General features: G+C 38.4%; 1 protein-coding gene across 7 annotated transcripts in view; it reads left to right on the top strand.

Annotated features, from left to right (window-relative positions):
- Positions 1-16,253, top strand: part of IQCH (IQ motif containing H) — a 257,954-nt gene that overhangs the window by 133,782 nt on the left and 107,919 nt on the right. For 6 of the 7 annotated variants that reach the window (XM_031668549.1, XM_031668548.1, XM_009210478.3 and 3 more), the window contains exons 12-13: positions 9,824-9,907; positions 14,035-14,210. In XM_031668549.1, the coding sequence (XP_031524409.1) occupies positions 9,824-9,907; positions 14,035-14,210 (260 nt within the window). Of the gene's footprint in view, positions 1-1,371; positions 1,777-9,823; positions 9,908-14,034; positions 14,211-16,253 lie in introns of those variants that run through there. The other variant, XM_009210479.4, reaches the window with a different exon arrangement.

Raw genomic sequence — 16,253 nt, 5'->3', positions numbered from 1 at the left:
TAAACTGGGTAATAAAAAAAATTTGAGTGAATCTATCTTAAAATTTCAAAAGAGCTTACTGAATATAAATTAAGTGGGAGTTCCCAGCACTTTGGGAGGATTGCTTGAGGCCAGCAGTTCAAGACTAGGCTGAACAACATAGTGAGACCCTGTTTAAAAAAATTTCAAAAATTGGCCAGGCATGGTGGCGCAGGCCTGTAGTCCTGCTGGGAAGGCTAAGGCGGGAAGATCACTTGAACCCAGGAGTTTGAGATTACAGTGAGCTATGATCATCCCTCTGCATTCCAGCCTGGGTGACAGAGACACTGTCTCTAAAAAAATTAATAAAATAAAATAAATTAAGTGGGAGAATAATCTGGCCAAAGAATCTAGAAATAGAAAACATTATTTTAAATATGATATTAAAACTAGTTTTCTTCTGGATTACACATATTCAGTTTAAATAAATATATAATAAATATGAAGGTCTTCCCTAATGTAGCAATTTTTGTTTGTTGCCAACATGATACCCATTGTAAAGAAAAACTGCTAATTGTGTAATTTCTAAGAGATAAGAACAAGCTCAGAGTTTTTCTCAACTGAGCATTTTACAAGACTAATTGCACACTTTCAAAAGAGAATAATACCTGGGCTTTGATCATATAGTAGTTGTTTCTACAATATGTTTTGGATTTTTTTTTTTTTTTTTTTTTTGAGACACAGTCTCACTCTGTCACCCAGGCTGGAGTGCAGTGGTGCTATCTCGGCTCCCTGCAACATCCGCCTCCTGGGTTCAAGCAATTCTCCTGCCTCGGCCTCCTGAGTAGCTGGGATTACAGGCATGTACCACCACGCCTGGCTAATTTTTGTATTTTTAGTAGAGACGGGTTTTCACCATGTTGGCCAGGCTGGTCTCGAACCCCTGACCTCAAATGATCCACCCGCCTCAGCCTCCCAAAGTGCTGGGATCGCGGCCGTGCTTTGGATTTTATAAAAATGACTTGTGGACATTAAATTAAGTAACAACAAGCTGTCATCTCCTATGTGTTCCACAGATAGAATTCTCAAACTATGTGTATATTTTTAAGGATATAGGGTACCCTTTTTTGTGTACCACATCCCTGGGAGTCCTTAAAGAAGATTTCAGCTAGATGCCACAAACTTCTTTGTCTCATGCACCAGGGACTTACCTATACAATTCATAAAAATAGAAGTGGATGAAAGTGAAGCAATTTTTTCTCTAAATGTACTGCAAGAAAACTAATCTATTCAATCTAGTAATTTCATTTCCAGAGTTGAGACAGATTCACTAGTGAAAATCAGTTGGTAGGATTCTCTGGTTCAGGCATTTAACACAAGTTGCAGCCTTGTCCTCTTTTTCTCTTTCCATAGGAAATTTGCTGTAGAATTAGCTCTACACATAATCACACCATGCTGCTAGCCAACTGGGGCTGCACTAACTTGTTTGAACCCTTCAAATGAAAGCTAAGTAGCTGATAACGGCATAATATATTGTAGTTGTATGCATTTGGTTATTTATGTAGTTTTGCACACATGGGAATAATTGCATTTTCCAAACTGGTGATCACAGAAAGGATGGCCTTGCATAAGGTTTTTGACCACAAAATAATTTATAAAGTATTTTAAAATCTATGGCTTGGTAATATGAACAGTAAGACAATTAAACATTGCGGAGTAACCTCTTTGAAAGGAGGACTTGGGCTGGGCGCGATGGCTCACGCCTGTAATCCCAGCCCTTCAGGAGGCCAAGGCAGGCAGATCACGAGGTCAAGAAATCAAGACCATCCTGGCCAACATGGTGAAACCCCATCTCTACTAAAAATATGAAAATTAGCTGGGCGTGGTGGTGTGCACCTGTAGTCCCAGCTACTTGGGAGGCTGAAGCAGGAGAATCGCTTGAACCTGGGAGGCGGAGGTTGCAGTGAGCCAAGATCACACCATTGCACTCCAGCCTGGTGACAGAGCAAGACTCCATCTCAAAAAAAAAAAAAAAAAAAAAAAGAAAGAAAAAGAAAAAAAGAAAGGAGGACTTATGAAGCTTGATTAATTGTTATGTATTTCAGATAGTATTCCTAGATATAACAAAAATTTTAGCTATTTTTAATCCACAAGAGAAGTAGAATGCTTCTGTCAAAAAAAAACCTGATTTGCCTTGTAATTTTATAAGATGATAGAGAAACATTTTTCAGAGTTTATAGGCTGATCTCTTAATTGGATATTACATATTTTATCATTTTTATTAATGAAATATAATTATAACAAAATAATCTACAGTGGTTCATAACAGGAATAAAATATTAGGGTCTATTTTAAGCAAAATCTATCAGTCAAATGAGAAAGAACCTGAAGAATCCTAATTCCTCTAGAAAAACCAGGTGTCTAAATAAAGCCTACAGACTAATTTTGCTCCCAGTTTCTTTGGCCAAGTATTTCCTCCACTTTTAATTTAACCCCTGTGCTTCTTTATTGCAGCACATCGCTTGGTGCTACGTGTAAACTCAGTTGCTTTTTAAAATATATTGACATGAAATGAGACGTGCCAAGTATGGGGCTCTGCTGCTGTGAGCAGTATATGAAGCCACTGCCAGCCAATTAAACCCCCAGGGATGAGTTTCACTCTCACTTCTCCTCCACCTTTAACATGGATGACTAAAAAGAATGTATATAGTTCAGTTTCATATTTTCCCTCTGTGCCCTATTTTAGCAAGTTATTATTCTTGGGGTTAAAACAAGTAGTGGTCTTCAGATTATTCATTCGATAAAAATTGTGGATCCTGGTATTATGAAGTTCATGAAATACAACATTTTCTAGCTCGTCTGCACTTTCACAGAAGCCTACAAGAAAGGATAGGGAAACTTACTTTTGTGTGCAACCAATCATACGCTGAACTGAGAAAGTCCCAAATGCTTATGAGACTCTTGCTTCCTAACTCCATGCTTTTCTGCCAAGAGATAAAAGCTTGAGCTCACCTACATTTGTGAACAGGGGCAGAGTGGAGGATGGCAGCCAAGGGCGTTAGATCTGCAATCACTTTTTGCTATGCCTCCACGCATATTGGCACCTTTCAACTTTCTCTGCTATGAGCTGGAGTCACCTGATACCCAGTTCAGTGCTGCTTTTTACTTTTGAGTTAACAACTCAAAGACAGGATAGATGTTGTTCCTTCCACCTCAGGCTAGAAAATCTGGACTTTCGATAAAATCTTTGCAGTCTTCAACATACATTTTGGCAAGTAGTATAGAATCCATAGTTTAACTATGGCGTTGCCATACTAGATTCTTGGGATAGGTATACTGCCAAGACTTCCCAGACAGCATTTCCCAGAAATATCCAGATCTTTGTGAGTATTTCCCAGAAATATCCAGATCTTTCAGAATCAGGAACAAAGTACACTTAAACTTTAAAAATGTTTTATAGCCCAAACCAACACATATTTGTATTCACCCATGTATCCAAATCAACACTCATTGATACTGGTTAGATCAGAGTTGGTCCCATGATCTTGTAATATGAAATTATCCAATTGGTCTTGAGCTATATGATGTTGTACCATGAAATATGGAAACAACATTGAACTAGGTATCAGGTGACTCCAGCTTACAGGCTTTTCATGAGATCTATTAATATTAGGATATGCTGTAAAAGGAATTTTTCACTATAAAAGATAAAATCCTTTACACTCATAAAAAATATTAAAAGGCTTGTTCAGTGGTTCTCAGGACCCCTTTACACTCATCATGATTATTGAAGACCCTAAAGAACATTGGTTTAAGTGGGTTATATCTGTCATTATCAACTGTATTTGAAATTAAAACAGAATAATTTTTAAAATGTTTATTAACTTCTTTTAAAATAACAATAATAAGCCCACTACCAACACTAACCTAAATAACATATTTTTGAAACATAATTATTTTCTAAAACAAAAGAAATTAGTGAGAAGGGTAGGACTGTCTGACAGGTCTGAAAAATTAATAGAACATGGTTGGATTCTCATATCTGCTTCTGTATTCAATCTGTTGCAATATGTTGTTTTGGTTGACACACATGAAGAAAATCCAGCCCTACACAGATAAGTATTTGGAAAATGGAAGAATAATTTGTATATTTTATAGCCTTTTCAGATAGTTGTGTATATTCTTCTTTGACTTTATACTAAACTCAACAATGGTAATTCTAAGTGTTAGCTGCAATGTGGAATCTACAATCATATTAATAAACTTTTTGTCTTTTGTAACTTGTAAGAGAACAAGATTGAAAAAGGCAAAGAACATCTTAGTATAATTTTGAAAATAGTTTTGACCCTGCAGACTCCCTGAAAGGTTCTCAGTATCCGCTAGGGTCCCCGGATCACAATTTGAGAATCACTGCTGACATGGTTTGGTTCTGTGTCCCCACCCAATCTCATTTTGAATTGTAATCCCCACATGTTGGAGGAGGGGCCTGGTAGGAGACGATTGTATTACAGGGGCAGGGTTCCCCCTTGCTTTTCTTATGGTAGTGAGTGAGTTCTCCAAGAGCCGATAGTTTTAAAGTGTGGCACTTCCCCCCTCGCTCACTGTCTCTCTCCTGCCACCATGTGAAGAAGGTCTTTGTTTCCCCTTCACCTTCCGCCATGATTGTAAGTCTTCTGAAGCCTCTCCAGCCATGTGGAACTGTGAGTCAATTAAACCTTTTTTCTTCATAAATTACCCAGTCTCAGGCAGTTTTTTTTTTTTTTTTTTTTTTTTTTGAGATAGAGTTTTGCTCTTGTTGCCCAGGCTGGAGTGCAATGGCATGATCTCAGCTCACCGCAACCTCCGCCTCCTGGGTTCACACAATTCTCCTGCCTCAGCCTCCTGAGTAGTTGGGATTATAGGCACGCACCACTACACCCAGCTAATTTTGTATTTTTAGTAGAGATAGGGTTTCTCCATGTTGGTCAGGCTGGTCTCGAACTCCCAACCTCAGGTGATCCGCCCACCTCAGCCTCCCAAAGTGTTGGGATTACAAGCGTGAGCCACCACGCCTGGCCAAGTAGTTCTTTATAGCAGTGTGAAAATGGACTAATACAACTGGCTTTCGTTACATGAAATGCTGTGCTAACCACTGACAAAAGTTTAAACAAGAGAACTTCCTTACTTTTTTGAAGGTGAATCCATTTGTCCCATTTGGTTTGAGGATGTTTTCAAAACTCAACAAAGGTACTTCTACGTTTTCTACATCTTTATAACAAAATTCCCTAATCCCCTTCAATAGCCCCCAAAAAACAACTATCAGTTTTATTTTAATCATAACTGACAATGGATATACTAAATAAATAACCCAGATAGAGCTGTTTCTTGCCATCTTTTGGGATCCCATCTTCTTGCTCTCTAGTATCTTGTGCTTTCACACTTGCATAAGTAATTAAAACCTGATTACAACCACAGTGTCTAGATCATAGTTCTCTATTATTACAAGATGCTGATGTGCAATCATTTGTGAATATATCACGTGTCCTCTTATTTTTCTACCATTAGAATACCAAAGTTTTCTTATGAATTGGAGCAATTCCAGATTATCTCTGTATCAATGTCACTTTTCTTCATCTTTCATCCAGTGTACTCTCTTGAGTAGAAGAGAAAGGGATGAAGTAAGCCTGAGTATGCTGCTGGGAGGGTGTGATGCATTGAACATCACTGATCACGAGTTTCAAAATGAGGAAAAGGTTGAGAACTACTCCTCCAGACCATCAAACTGAGGCATGAATGACTACCATCCCAGGCCAGGGTGATGAGATAAACAGCTACTACTTGGTAATCAGGAGTCTGTTGGTAACCTCTTCTCTGCCTTGAGTACCATTATAAGAAATAGGACTTGGGAGACAAAAGAAACTAGGAGTCAACCACAGGGTAAGAAGCCGAGTATTCAAGAACGTGTGATCTGCTGCAACAACGGGCGTGTCACAGAGGCATGCACCAGTGCCAAGGGGGCTCAGTCACTCAGCGTGACCTTGCTCATGTTCTTAGATTTCTGTGGTTACTGTGAAAGAAAAGCCAATCCTAGCAGAGCTGGTTTTCTGGATGCAAAGAGGCAATTAGTATCATCTGATAGATGTTTATGCAGAAAGGGACTGGGAAAGGCAGTGAAGGTAGAAATGAAGATGGAGAAATGATTGCCAGTAACCCTTGATGAGCAACCTTGGTTCAATGGAGGACCAGAAGTAGTAGATGAATAACTTCAGAGAGGCAGCTCTCAGGTAACCTTCTTTGATGTAGAGACAATAATATTTCACAACTACTTATTTGAGAAAAGGTGGAACTCTCTATCAAACTAGGAATATTTTGCAGGAAGTGAGAATGGCCATAGGAATATTTTGCAGGAAGTGAGAATGGCCATGAGAAAAGAGGCTGTGATCCTTTCTACAGTGATGAGGAAGAGAGAGTGCCTCTTTCTGCTAGTGTTGTATTCTGTGCTAATGAGGACCTGGAAAAAGCTACAAATCCCACTTACCACTCTTTGAATTCTCCAGAAGTTCTCCAGCTTAGAGAACCCAATTTTAGGAGAGTTGAAAGAAGGAGTGATGAGAACACACAGGAGAAAGGGCTAAGAATTTAAAAGACAGGCCGGACATGGTGGCTCACCCCTATAATACCAGCACTTTGGGAGGCTGAGGTGGGTGGATCACTTTAGCCCAGGAATTTGAAAGCAGCCTGGGCAACATGGTGAAACCCTGGCTCTACAAAAACTACAAAAATTAACCAGATGTGGTGGTGTGCACCAGTAGTCTCACCTAATTGAGAGGCTGAGGTGAGAGGATCACTTGAGCCCAGGAGGTTGAGGCTGCAGTGAGTTGAGATCGCACCACTGCACTCCAGCCTGGGCAACAGAATGATACCCTGTCAAAAAAAAAAAAAAAAAAAAAAGAATTAAAAAGATTATTTGAGTACGGGCTTCACACATGTTTCATTCATTTATTTGACTGGAGATTTCACAAGTGCCTGCTCTAACGTAGCTATGAGTCTGGTTGCAGGAGCTAGAGTGGTGCAGATAAAAGAAGAGATGAACAACAAAGTAAACAACCAAGCAAAGAAATATGTAGTGACAACATGAGAAAAGGGTGGTGAAGAACAGGTGCAAGAGAATGACAGTGAAGGGAGACTAAGAACTTTAGAAAAGGGTGGTCAGGCATATAACGCATGATGATGAGGACCTTATTGCCTCAGTAGAGACCTAGCAACTCTTCTCTTCTGCTTCCCTCTCCCACTTCTAAGGACTCTGACAATTACACCTGGTGCAGCCAGACAATCCAGGATAATCTCTTGATTTTAAGGTCGGTTGATAGCAACCTTAATTCCATTAGCAACTGTTTTTCTTCTTTGTCATGTAATCCAATATATTCACTGGTTATGGGTATTAGAACTCGGACATTTTTGAACAGCCATTATTCTGCCTACCACAACAACTGAAAATAAAAGTGAGAAAAGAGGCCAAAGCTCTTTGTCCCTTCTGGAGTTCTTCTCTGCTCACACTTGGAGAGTCTTTTATTTTCTATAACTAAATTTCTTACAAGAGCTAATATGTAGTATCTAAACTGTATAATAATTGGTAGGTTTATGTGACCTTGGACAAGAGACAAGACACTTACCTTGAGTTTCCTTATCTATAATATGACAGGATTGAGGATAATGGTCTCTCAAAACTCCCTCAGTGTTCCTAATCAGACCCTGGAAGAAACCATGTCATTGTAGATTATATTCCAAAGTGTAGTGTCTCATCGCCACTGGGCATGTCTACTGAACTCCCGCAAACCACGACATCCTTGTTGATAGTTTCCTGGTTAAGTCACTGTTATATTTAGTGTATGCTACCAACATTGATGAAATCTTTTCACCTGTCAACACATGTACTTTATGGATGTATAAAACAAAACAAGTCTGACTAAAAAAAATATAGTGACTCCCAACTTCTGCTCTGCTGATGTCATTGTACATTGCATTGTATCTCGTCCATGTAGAATGCTCTGTTGCTTGTCACAGAGTTTGTTGTTGTTGTTATATGTTTTGGAAACACCCATACCTTGTAACATTAAAATACCTTGTGTTTATAAAGCACTTTACAGCTTACAAGATGTTTTCATATCTGTAACTGCATATGATTCTCTGTAACAATGTTCCAAGATTAGCATACACTTCTTTAAAATGGGTATATTCTATGTAGACATTTTATATGCATTCTTGATCAGTGGTAACAGAGGTCCCAAGTAATTTGTTGGAAAACTGACTTCAAACAGTGGAATGGAACACAGACTTATTCACTCACATGCTGCATATGTGGCAACAAAGTGATCAGACATCTTTTATATTTTAAATTGGACATCATCTTAATGAGACATATTATACTGCTTTTATCTTTACTTTTGAAAGGCAATGCAGTCATGGAATGCTCTCAGGCACTTTTCTTAATCACACTTTATTCTTTAGGCATTTTCCTGCCTTTTTATACTCTTGCTATATGTTATCCACAATACATCTTTCTAAACATTTATTTGAATATAGATAAAATTATACATATACAAAATCCCAAGGTATGATACTGCAGTCACACATAAAGACATTGGAGTTGTAACTGCCTATATTAGCTTTTATATGTGGAATGGTTCTCTAAATTATTTGAGAGATTAATAATTTTTCAAAAATGATTCGAACAGCTCATTTGTCCTTCTGCCTTTCTCTCTAATTCTTAAGTCCAGATGCAAAGCAAAGAGAGACTTTTAGATGATTGTAAAGTCATTTAATTTCCAGACGTTGTCTAGTGTTTAAACACTGACATCAAAGCAAAGAGTCAATTATCAGAGTTCATTTGGTCTGAAGCCCCATTGCCTGAATTGCCATAGTTTTCCTTATGCTGAAAAGGAAATGTGTGTCACATCTTGAAGCTGTGGTATATAAAATCACTTTATCTAGAGCAGTTTAACTTGAAACATGTGTTTGGGCTCACTAACCACAAGGAGGCATTGAAGCATCTCTTCAAAATGTGAAAAGCAATTTTATGAAGAAAAAGAGTTACCCCTACAGTTGTTGAATTTCATATAAGCAATTATACCTGCTTGTGAGTACGCATGCTTTTTAAGTTTATGTTTTGATTCACTTTTTTTTAATGACCTGAAATATCAGCAGAAAGTGTTTCCACTGTTGTTTCTTTTGTGAGAGATTTTTGGACAATAGTAATCCATATGTGTTTTCCCTTCTGCTCTGTTTCCAGTGGAAATGAAGGCAAACTGCAGGACTTTTATTAGTACTGACAAAGTAACTGCATTAGCTCTTCTTGCCCTTTGAAGGTTAAAAGTTCTTTTGACTGTGAGCAGAAGTTGATTTCTTTAGTATATGAATTATTTAAATATGTATTCCTGACAGCAGGGGATTTATCTGAAATCTGTGTGTCACTTAAGAATGATTCTGGAACACATTTTCAAAATACCACATGGGAAGCTCACATTAAGAAGCCAAAACAATATTTTTTTAACCTGAGCATAATTTTCTTACGCATCCTTGTAAACATTCACATTGCATGTCAGAAATTTTCTCCATGTTTTGTCATCTTGATTCTTAGCAGCCTTGTTGGTATTAGAAAATGTGAACCCCTCTGTTACAGAGTATGTTGCTTAGCACATCTTCCAGAATAATGTTTAATTCCCCCGAGAAACAAGCACCTCATTCTTCGGGATTGGGTTGTTTCTGTAAGATGCTTCAGAGAAAATGTTTTCCTGGAATATGGACTGTGACATTTCGAAATTCTCTTGTGCCATGTTGCTATATTGACTTGCTCTTTCTGCGTTCTGACACCTTGTTTGCCTTTTAGGGTATTCCCAGCCTGTGAGAGAACATATTGCCGATTTCAACACACAGCAGAACACGCAGCTGGGGAGGCTGTGTGACATCTTAGGTACAGTCAACAGTTTTACACAAGTGACTCTTTGGAATGTTTATCAGTGGATGTTGATAAAATGTTTTATTTGTTTGTTTGTTTGTTTTTTGATTATTTTTTCCCTCTACAAGGAAAAAGCTCAGATTTTTAATCTACTTACAGGGCAATTCAGTGTTTTATTTTAAAAAACAGATTTGTAGTAAAATCAGCTTGAATTAAAAAATGACATTTTAACCAATTTACTTGGACAGTTTTCTAGATTCTCTTTGCTACAGGTTTAGATCAGAATTTCTCTCCTGTAAACCAAAAATCTTCTTTATTTACTGAATCTTGCAGTGAGTGAAATCAAAATTTTACATTCGTGTCAGTCTTGTCTCTTATAATATCTGGGGAATGAGTGAAAGGTGGTATCAGAAATGAAGCATTGTGTTTTCATAAGAAGAAAGAGGGGGAAATGAAGATAGAATTTTAAAAGAAGGTTTTATTTAAATATAGAGCATCTTGTTATTAGAAAACATGAAGTGCCTAATGGAGGGAATTTTTGGAAATACAGACCTTGATTGAGTGATGTGTGCATCTTTGTGAAAGTCAAGTTCTGATACTGGTTTGGTCAGTTCTTAGTCAGGCACCCATCTGGAGCCAGGCAGGAAGGATGCCTGAATGTGACAGCTTTGGTTGACACTATTCAAGGCCCGGGTTCAGATTAGGCTCTAAGAATATAGGTTGCAAAAGCTAAGCAATAACATTGAATCTGTTTGTGAGATACTTGCCAAAAATTCAAGGTTGTTACATAAAAATTAGATTTTTATTAGTCATCAAATAAGAACTTCTTTGTTTTGTTAAAATGCAATTTCTCTGGCCCTTATTTAAGAAAAACAAGGAAGACTTTTAAATGATGAAGGACCAACTTAGCTGGCTCCCTGGAATGACATACTTTACATTATTCATATATATTTCAGCATCATTATTATTTTATAAATGCCATTTGGTAGCAAAAAATACATCAGTACTAGAAATTTACAGTCTCCTAAAATAATAATCATAATGGCTTTAATCTATTATCTAGGCACTAAGATTGTTTTTCAGCATTACAAAAAAATTTTTTAATGACTTAAGATTGACTTGTTAGTATTAAGCTATTTCAACTAAAAACCTGACTGGATGGAAACCACTGAAGTTTAGCGTAGGGCAGACTTTGCTGTAATTTATTTGAATTAATTTTTTTCTTCAGCTTTTTATATCCCTTTCTATATATAGTACAAGCCATCACCAAATAATTTCTTTATAAAAGATTCTCATTATTGGAAAAGACTTGAAAGTATTAGGCTTCTATTTTAAACAACTCAATAATTCACTCTATCTCTACCTGCAATGGAATATTTTGCTTATATGAACATTTCTGAGAGATTATGAGCCAAATGCCTTTTTCTTGGTACATAGTCTTTATGATATAGCAGTGCAATCATAAAATGTCTTCAAGAGGAGTAATGAAAGTTTAGAAATAGATGAAAAAAAGTACTTTCTTGTGAAATAAAAATGTGAATAAACTAGAAAAATAAGTAATAATTTCATGGAAGAATAAATAATTATCCCTTATGGTTTTTCTTTCTTATTCAGGGGAAACAAAGATAATCCAGTCACACTGGTAAGGCTGGTCACTAGTGAATTCATGGTTCTCAGGTGGAGACCCCAATGGCTAGTTCCTAGATGAGTTCAGCAAGAAAGTGACTGATTACTGACTAGCAATCAAAGAAAGCTTCATCTTCGTATCAATTCCTTTCCAAAATTACCTGTCAGTTAATTTTGAACATGTGTAAAATTAACCCATGATAAAACCCATTAATACTGAATATTAGAGTTGGTGATATGTATTCCTTTGCCAGAAATGAACAGGAAAGGTGAAATTGGCAACATGATTCCTTTTATCATTTGTAACCTAGAAATTTCTTCCCAAGAAAAAATTTGCTTTTCGTCTGCTACAGTCTGTAAGCTATTTCTGTTGTTTTTCTGCCCTATTCTTTCATACTTAAAAAAACTCATTCATTTGATTTTTAAAACCTCTATTGTAATTTGGTTAGACGCTAGTCTCTTCTTCAAAACACAAGACTTCGGATGACTAATTTGATGATTCAGCAATTGGATGCAAGTTATTTACTTACTGTCTTCTCAGTTAATTTATTTTGAGGTTTATGCTTCAAAATTAAATGGGAGCCACCTAAATATTCACATGTATGCAGCACCTGCTGTGGGCCTAGCACTGCGCCAGTGCAGAAAACACCCTTTCTAGGTCTCTGGAGAGGGAGATTTCTCTTGTATGCCTTGCGTCTAGGCATAAAAGACTTTCTCAACTTTGCAAATCTCTCCATAATCCCTTCAGTCAGTTCACAAGTGTTTATTGAGTGACTCCTACATATTCCACACTGTGCCAGGGCTTGGGGGAATATAAGAAATAGTACAAACATTGCCTTTAAGGAGCTTGGAGAGACAAGATTAATAGATTGGAAACAATAGGATAGAACACAGAGGACACTACTTCATGTTAAATCTTGAGGCACTGATCAAAAGGAACGTAGGGAGCCGGGCGCAGTGGCTCACGCCTGTAATCCCAGCACTTTGGGAGGCCGAGGCGGGCAGATCACGGGGTGAGGAGATCGAGACCATCCTGGCTAACACGGTGAAACCCCGTCTCTACTAAAAATACAAAAAAGTAGCCGGGCGTGGTTGTGGGCGCCTGTAGTCCCAGCTACTCGGGAGGCTGAGGCAGGAGAAAGGCGTGAACCCGGAAGGCGGAGCTTGCAGTGAGCCGAGATCACGCCACCGCACTCCAGCCTGAGAGACACAGCGAGACTCTGTCTCAGACACAGCGAGACTCTGTCTCAAAAAAAAAAAAGAACGTAGGTGTGGGGGCAGCTGGGGAGTCACTGTTGGCCTGGCCAGCCTAGTCAGGGTGGGCCAGGAGCACATTCACACACCCGTGCTGTTTCTTGAGCACTTACTATGTGCCAGATGCTGCACCATATACTTTCTATATCTTCACTCATTTAATAGTGTCTAAAACAATACGCCCCAGGTGGTTGTATTCCCCTTTTTACAGATGAAGAAATGAATGCTTAGAAAGGTTAAATACCTAGAATTTAATCAGTCTATGCTCTGTATATATACTCTGCCAAACCAATCAGAGGAATCTTAAAATCCCCTCTTTGCCCTACTTGCCTAAGAAAACGTTTACAGTGCTCCCTCCTCTGAACTTCTTTAAGTACCTGGTCTGCGTGCTTCATCGTGCCCACAATGATTGCTGTATTTCCCTCCACGTTTAGCCCAGGGCTTTGCCCCTACAGACCAGTCAGCTATTTTGTGAATGAATGGATGAACAAATGAATGACTTCATTGACTGCTGATTTCCTATTCATACTCCCTGAAATATTCTGCAGCATGGAGTGGATACTCTCATTTCACTATTCCATTTGGATGGGATATTTAATTAGGGTTTCTTGTGATGTTACATGTAAGAAGCACATCTTAAGAAGGAGAAAAGTTAAATTAAGGCAGTGTTACCTTTAAACCAAAAATCACAAAACCTGCTTTTTAAGTAATATACTCCTCTTTGGGAATCAAGCAGGGGAAAGGCTGGTTTCCTGAAATAATCATTGCTATGATTATAATCAGACCATTTATTTGAACAGGACATTCCCTGAATTGGCCCTGTCAAGTCCATACAGAATAAGAAATTGCAATTTCATCAGCTTTGTAAAGTTAATAGCTCTGTTTTATAATTTACTGAAGTTAATGGAATAAATTTTTAAAGCAGTATGCAATTCCTGTTGATGTTAATGGGAGTTGTATGGCTAAATCCCTATGTATTATTTGAAAGTACATTTCCAAGGTATCTCACAGCCCTCCTTCTGAAGGAATCATTGCATCTATTTTTTTTGGTGGTGGTGTTATTTATATTTTCTTTAGAGAAATGCCGAACTGTAAAAAAGCCAGTTAGATTGCTCAGATAGTACAAAAGCAATCTAAATTAACCTCAACATGGGTTTTGGATATGCTCTTTATTTTAAACTGCACAACATCAGTCGGATGCCAGAGTTCATAATGTCATTTACCTTCACACCAGTAATTAACATTGTGCCTGTTGTTTTTAGATGCCAATGTGAATGTCATCTACATCTGCTCCCATCATATGAATGATGAGTTAGTGCTGTATTACAAACAAATCCTAAGTCTACATGCAGCCGTCAAATCGGGGAACCTTGAGGACAGAAGTGACCTGCAGGACAGGATCAAAATTATCACCCCTGAAGCTGTAAACATCTTCCCCGTGAGTTTGTCTTCTAATTACTACGGTTTCAGGGATGCAGTAAAATTAAATTGGAAATTTTATAACTTGCAATGCTCTGGTACACATCAGTGAAATATTATTGCAAGTGTAACAGCTTTACTGATTAGACTACTAGTTGGTCTGTAGGAAATAAATATTCCAGTTTAACTTTCAGACTCAGTGGAGCTACCCCTGCCCAGTTTCTCTGTAGTCGTAGCCTAATTCCAGTTACTAGGTGGTACCATCAAGTAGGTGGATTTATAACATGCACCATTCCTTTTTCTTAATTTTGTGTGGAGGACACTAAGGCAGAGAAAGGCTGGGCCTGCCCACAGTCACAAAACTAGTTAGGAGCAGAACTAGACCAGACCCTCTCTTTTCTGATCCACACAGGTACTCCATGTTTTTTTCCCCTGAGGGGAATTTGGCTTGATTTACCATATCAGATGGTTCCTAATGAAAAATGTTCAGGTTTTTTTTTTTTTTTTAATTGTGCTGATTTTTTAGTGAATGGAATGAATTCTGAGTGGAATCCTATTCCTAGACAAGAGCCTTTGGGAAATTCATGGAATGATAAAGGCAGCGTTCTAGAATAAGGCAGTACAAAAGATGGCTTAAAACGAATTTATCTACATTTTAACAAGAATTTGAACTTTCCATGTTAACCAGATAACAGTTTAATACCTAATGGACTATGCATTTTTGAGGAGACTTTTTTGGTGTAATTAAAGATAGCTGTTTTCATTTACAATTGAAATGCACCAAAGTCAACTGTCTCTCTGTTGCCAAAGTGATTGCATGCTATACATAGGGAACATCTATGTGTGGGTGACTACCCGTTAACACTTCAGATGTACCATGATTTGACCAAAAAAACAGGGGGGGTTGGGGGAGGGACCTAAGGAAAGGCTTGCCAGGACTGGGGAGAGTTTCGATAGCATTTCTACTTTGCTGATACTCACTGAATTGTTGTCAGGATTTATTCTTTTCTACCAAAATGAACATTTTATTTTTTCATAACTGGACGCCTCAGTATTCCTTTAAAAACCCTCTGCTCAGTTTTGTTTCATTGGCACTTTTGGCTGTGAAAGAGGAAGGCAAGGACAGGGGCTGGGGAAGCAAAAGAAAGGACAAGTGGCAAATCACTGCCACTTACGTACATTCTTGGGAACCTTCCAATATCCTCCACCAATGTAAGAATTTCTTTGGTGCTTCCTAGTTATTGCTTGGCCTCACTGACACAGTTACTATGGACATTAGGGTGCAAGGAAGAAAAAGAACTACCATTAGTGTATAGTTAAATTCCTGATTTTCTCCAGCCAGAAAATTGATCTAATGGCTGCTAGCTATTAGTAAGGAGTTTCTGCACATCTGAAATGCCCATATACATTAAAGAGGCATAGAATGGGGAAGGGTCACTAGATTGGGGAGAAAAAAAGTGAGAAAATTAACATTTTTCAAATTCTTAGCATACAGTTTCTTTTCTTTCTTTTTTTTTTTTTTTTTTTTGAGACGGCAGAGTCTCACTCTGTCACCCAGGCTGGAATGCAGTGGTGCAATCTCAGGTGACTGCAACCTTCGCCTCCCAGGTTCAAGTAATTCTCCTGCCTCAGCCTCCTGAATAGCCGGGATTACAGGCATGTGCTACCACTCCCAGCTGATTTTTGTATTTTTAGTAGAGACGGGGTTTCACTATGTTGGCCAGGCTGGTCTCGAACTCCTGACCTCAAGTGATCCGCCTGCCTCGGCCTCCCAAAGTGCTGGGGTTACAGGCGTGAGCCACCATGCCCAGCCCAGTTTCTCATTTGATTCTCAGAATAATGCATCAAGATGGAAAGATAGCTCTTTTTATCCATCTGTCTTTATGGCTGAGGAAACCAATACTCCGTTTCTAATCCAAGGTTACTAGTAAGGCCAGAGTGTGAACCACAATCTCTCTACCCCAGAGCAGTATCATGAGTTGGAATGACTGCCTTGCTCCAGGATGACCTGGGGCCTTGGGCAAGCCCCCTTACCTCTCTGGTCCTCTGGTCCTCATCTATA

The sequence above is a fragment of the Papio anubis genome, chromosome 7 (assembly GCF_008728515.1).
Source record: "Papio anubis isolate 15944 chromosome 7, Panubis1.0, whole genome shotgun sequence".
Classification (NCBI taxonomy): Eukaryota; Metazoa; Chordata; class Mammalia; order Primates; family Cercopithecidae; genus Papio; species Papio anubis.
Note: the sequence above shows the minus strand (reverse complement) of the source record. Positions and strands in the feature narration are given on the sequence as shown.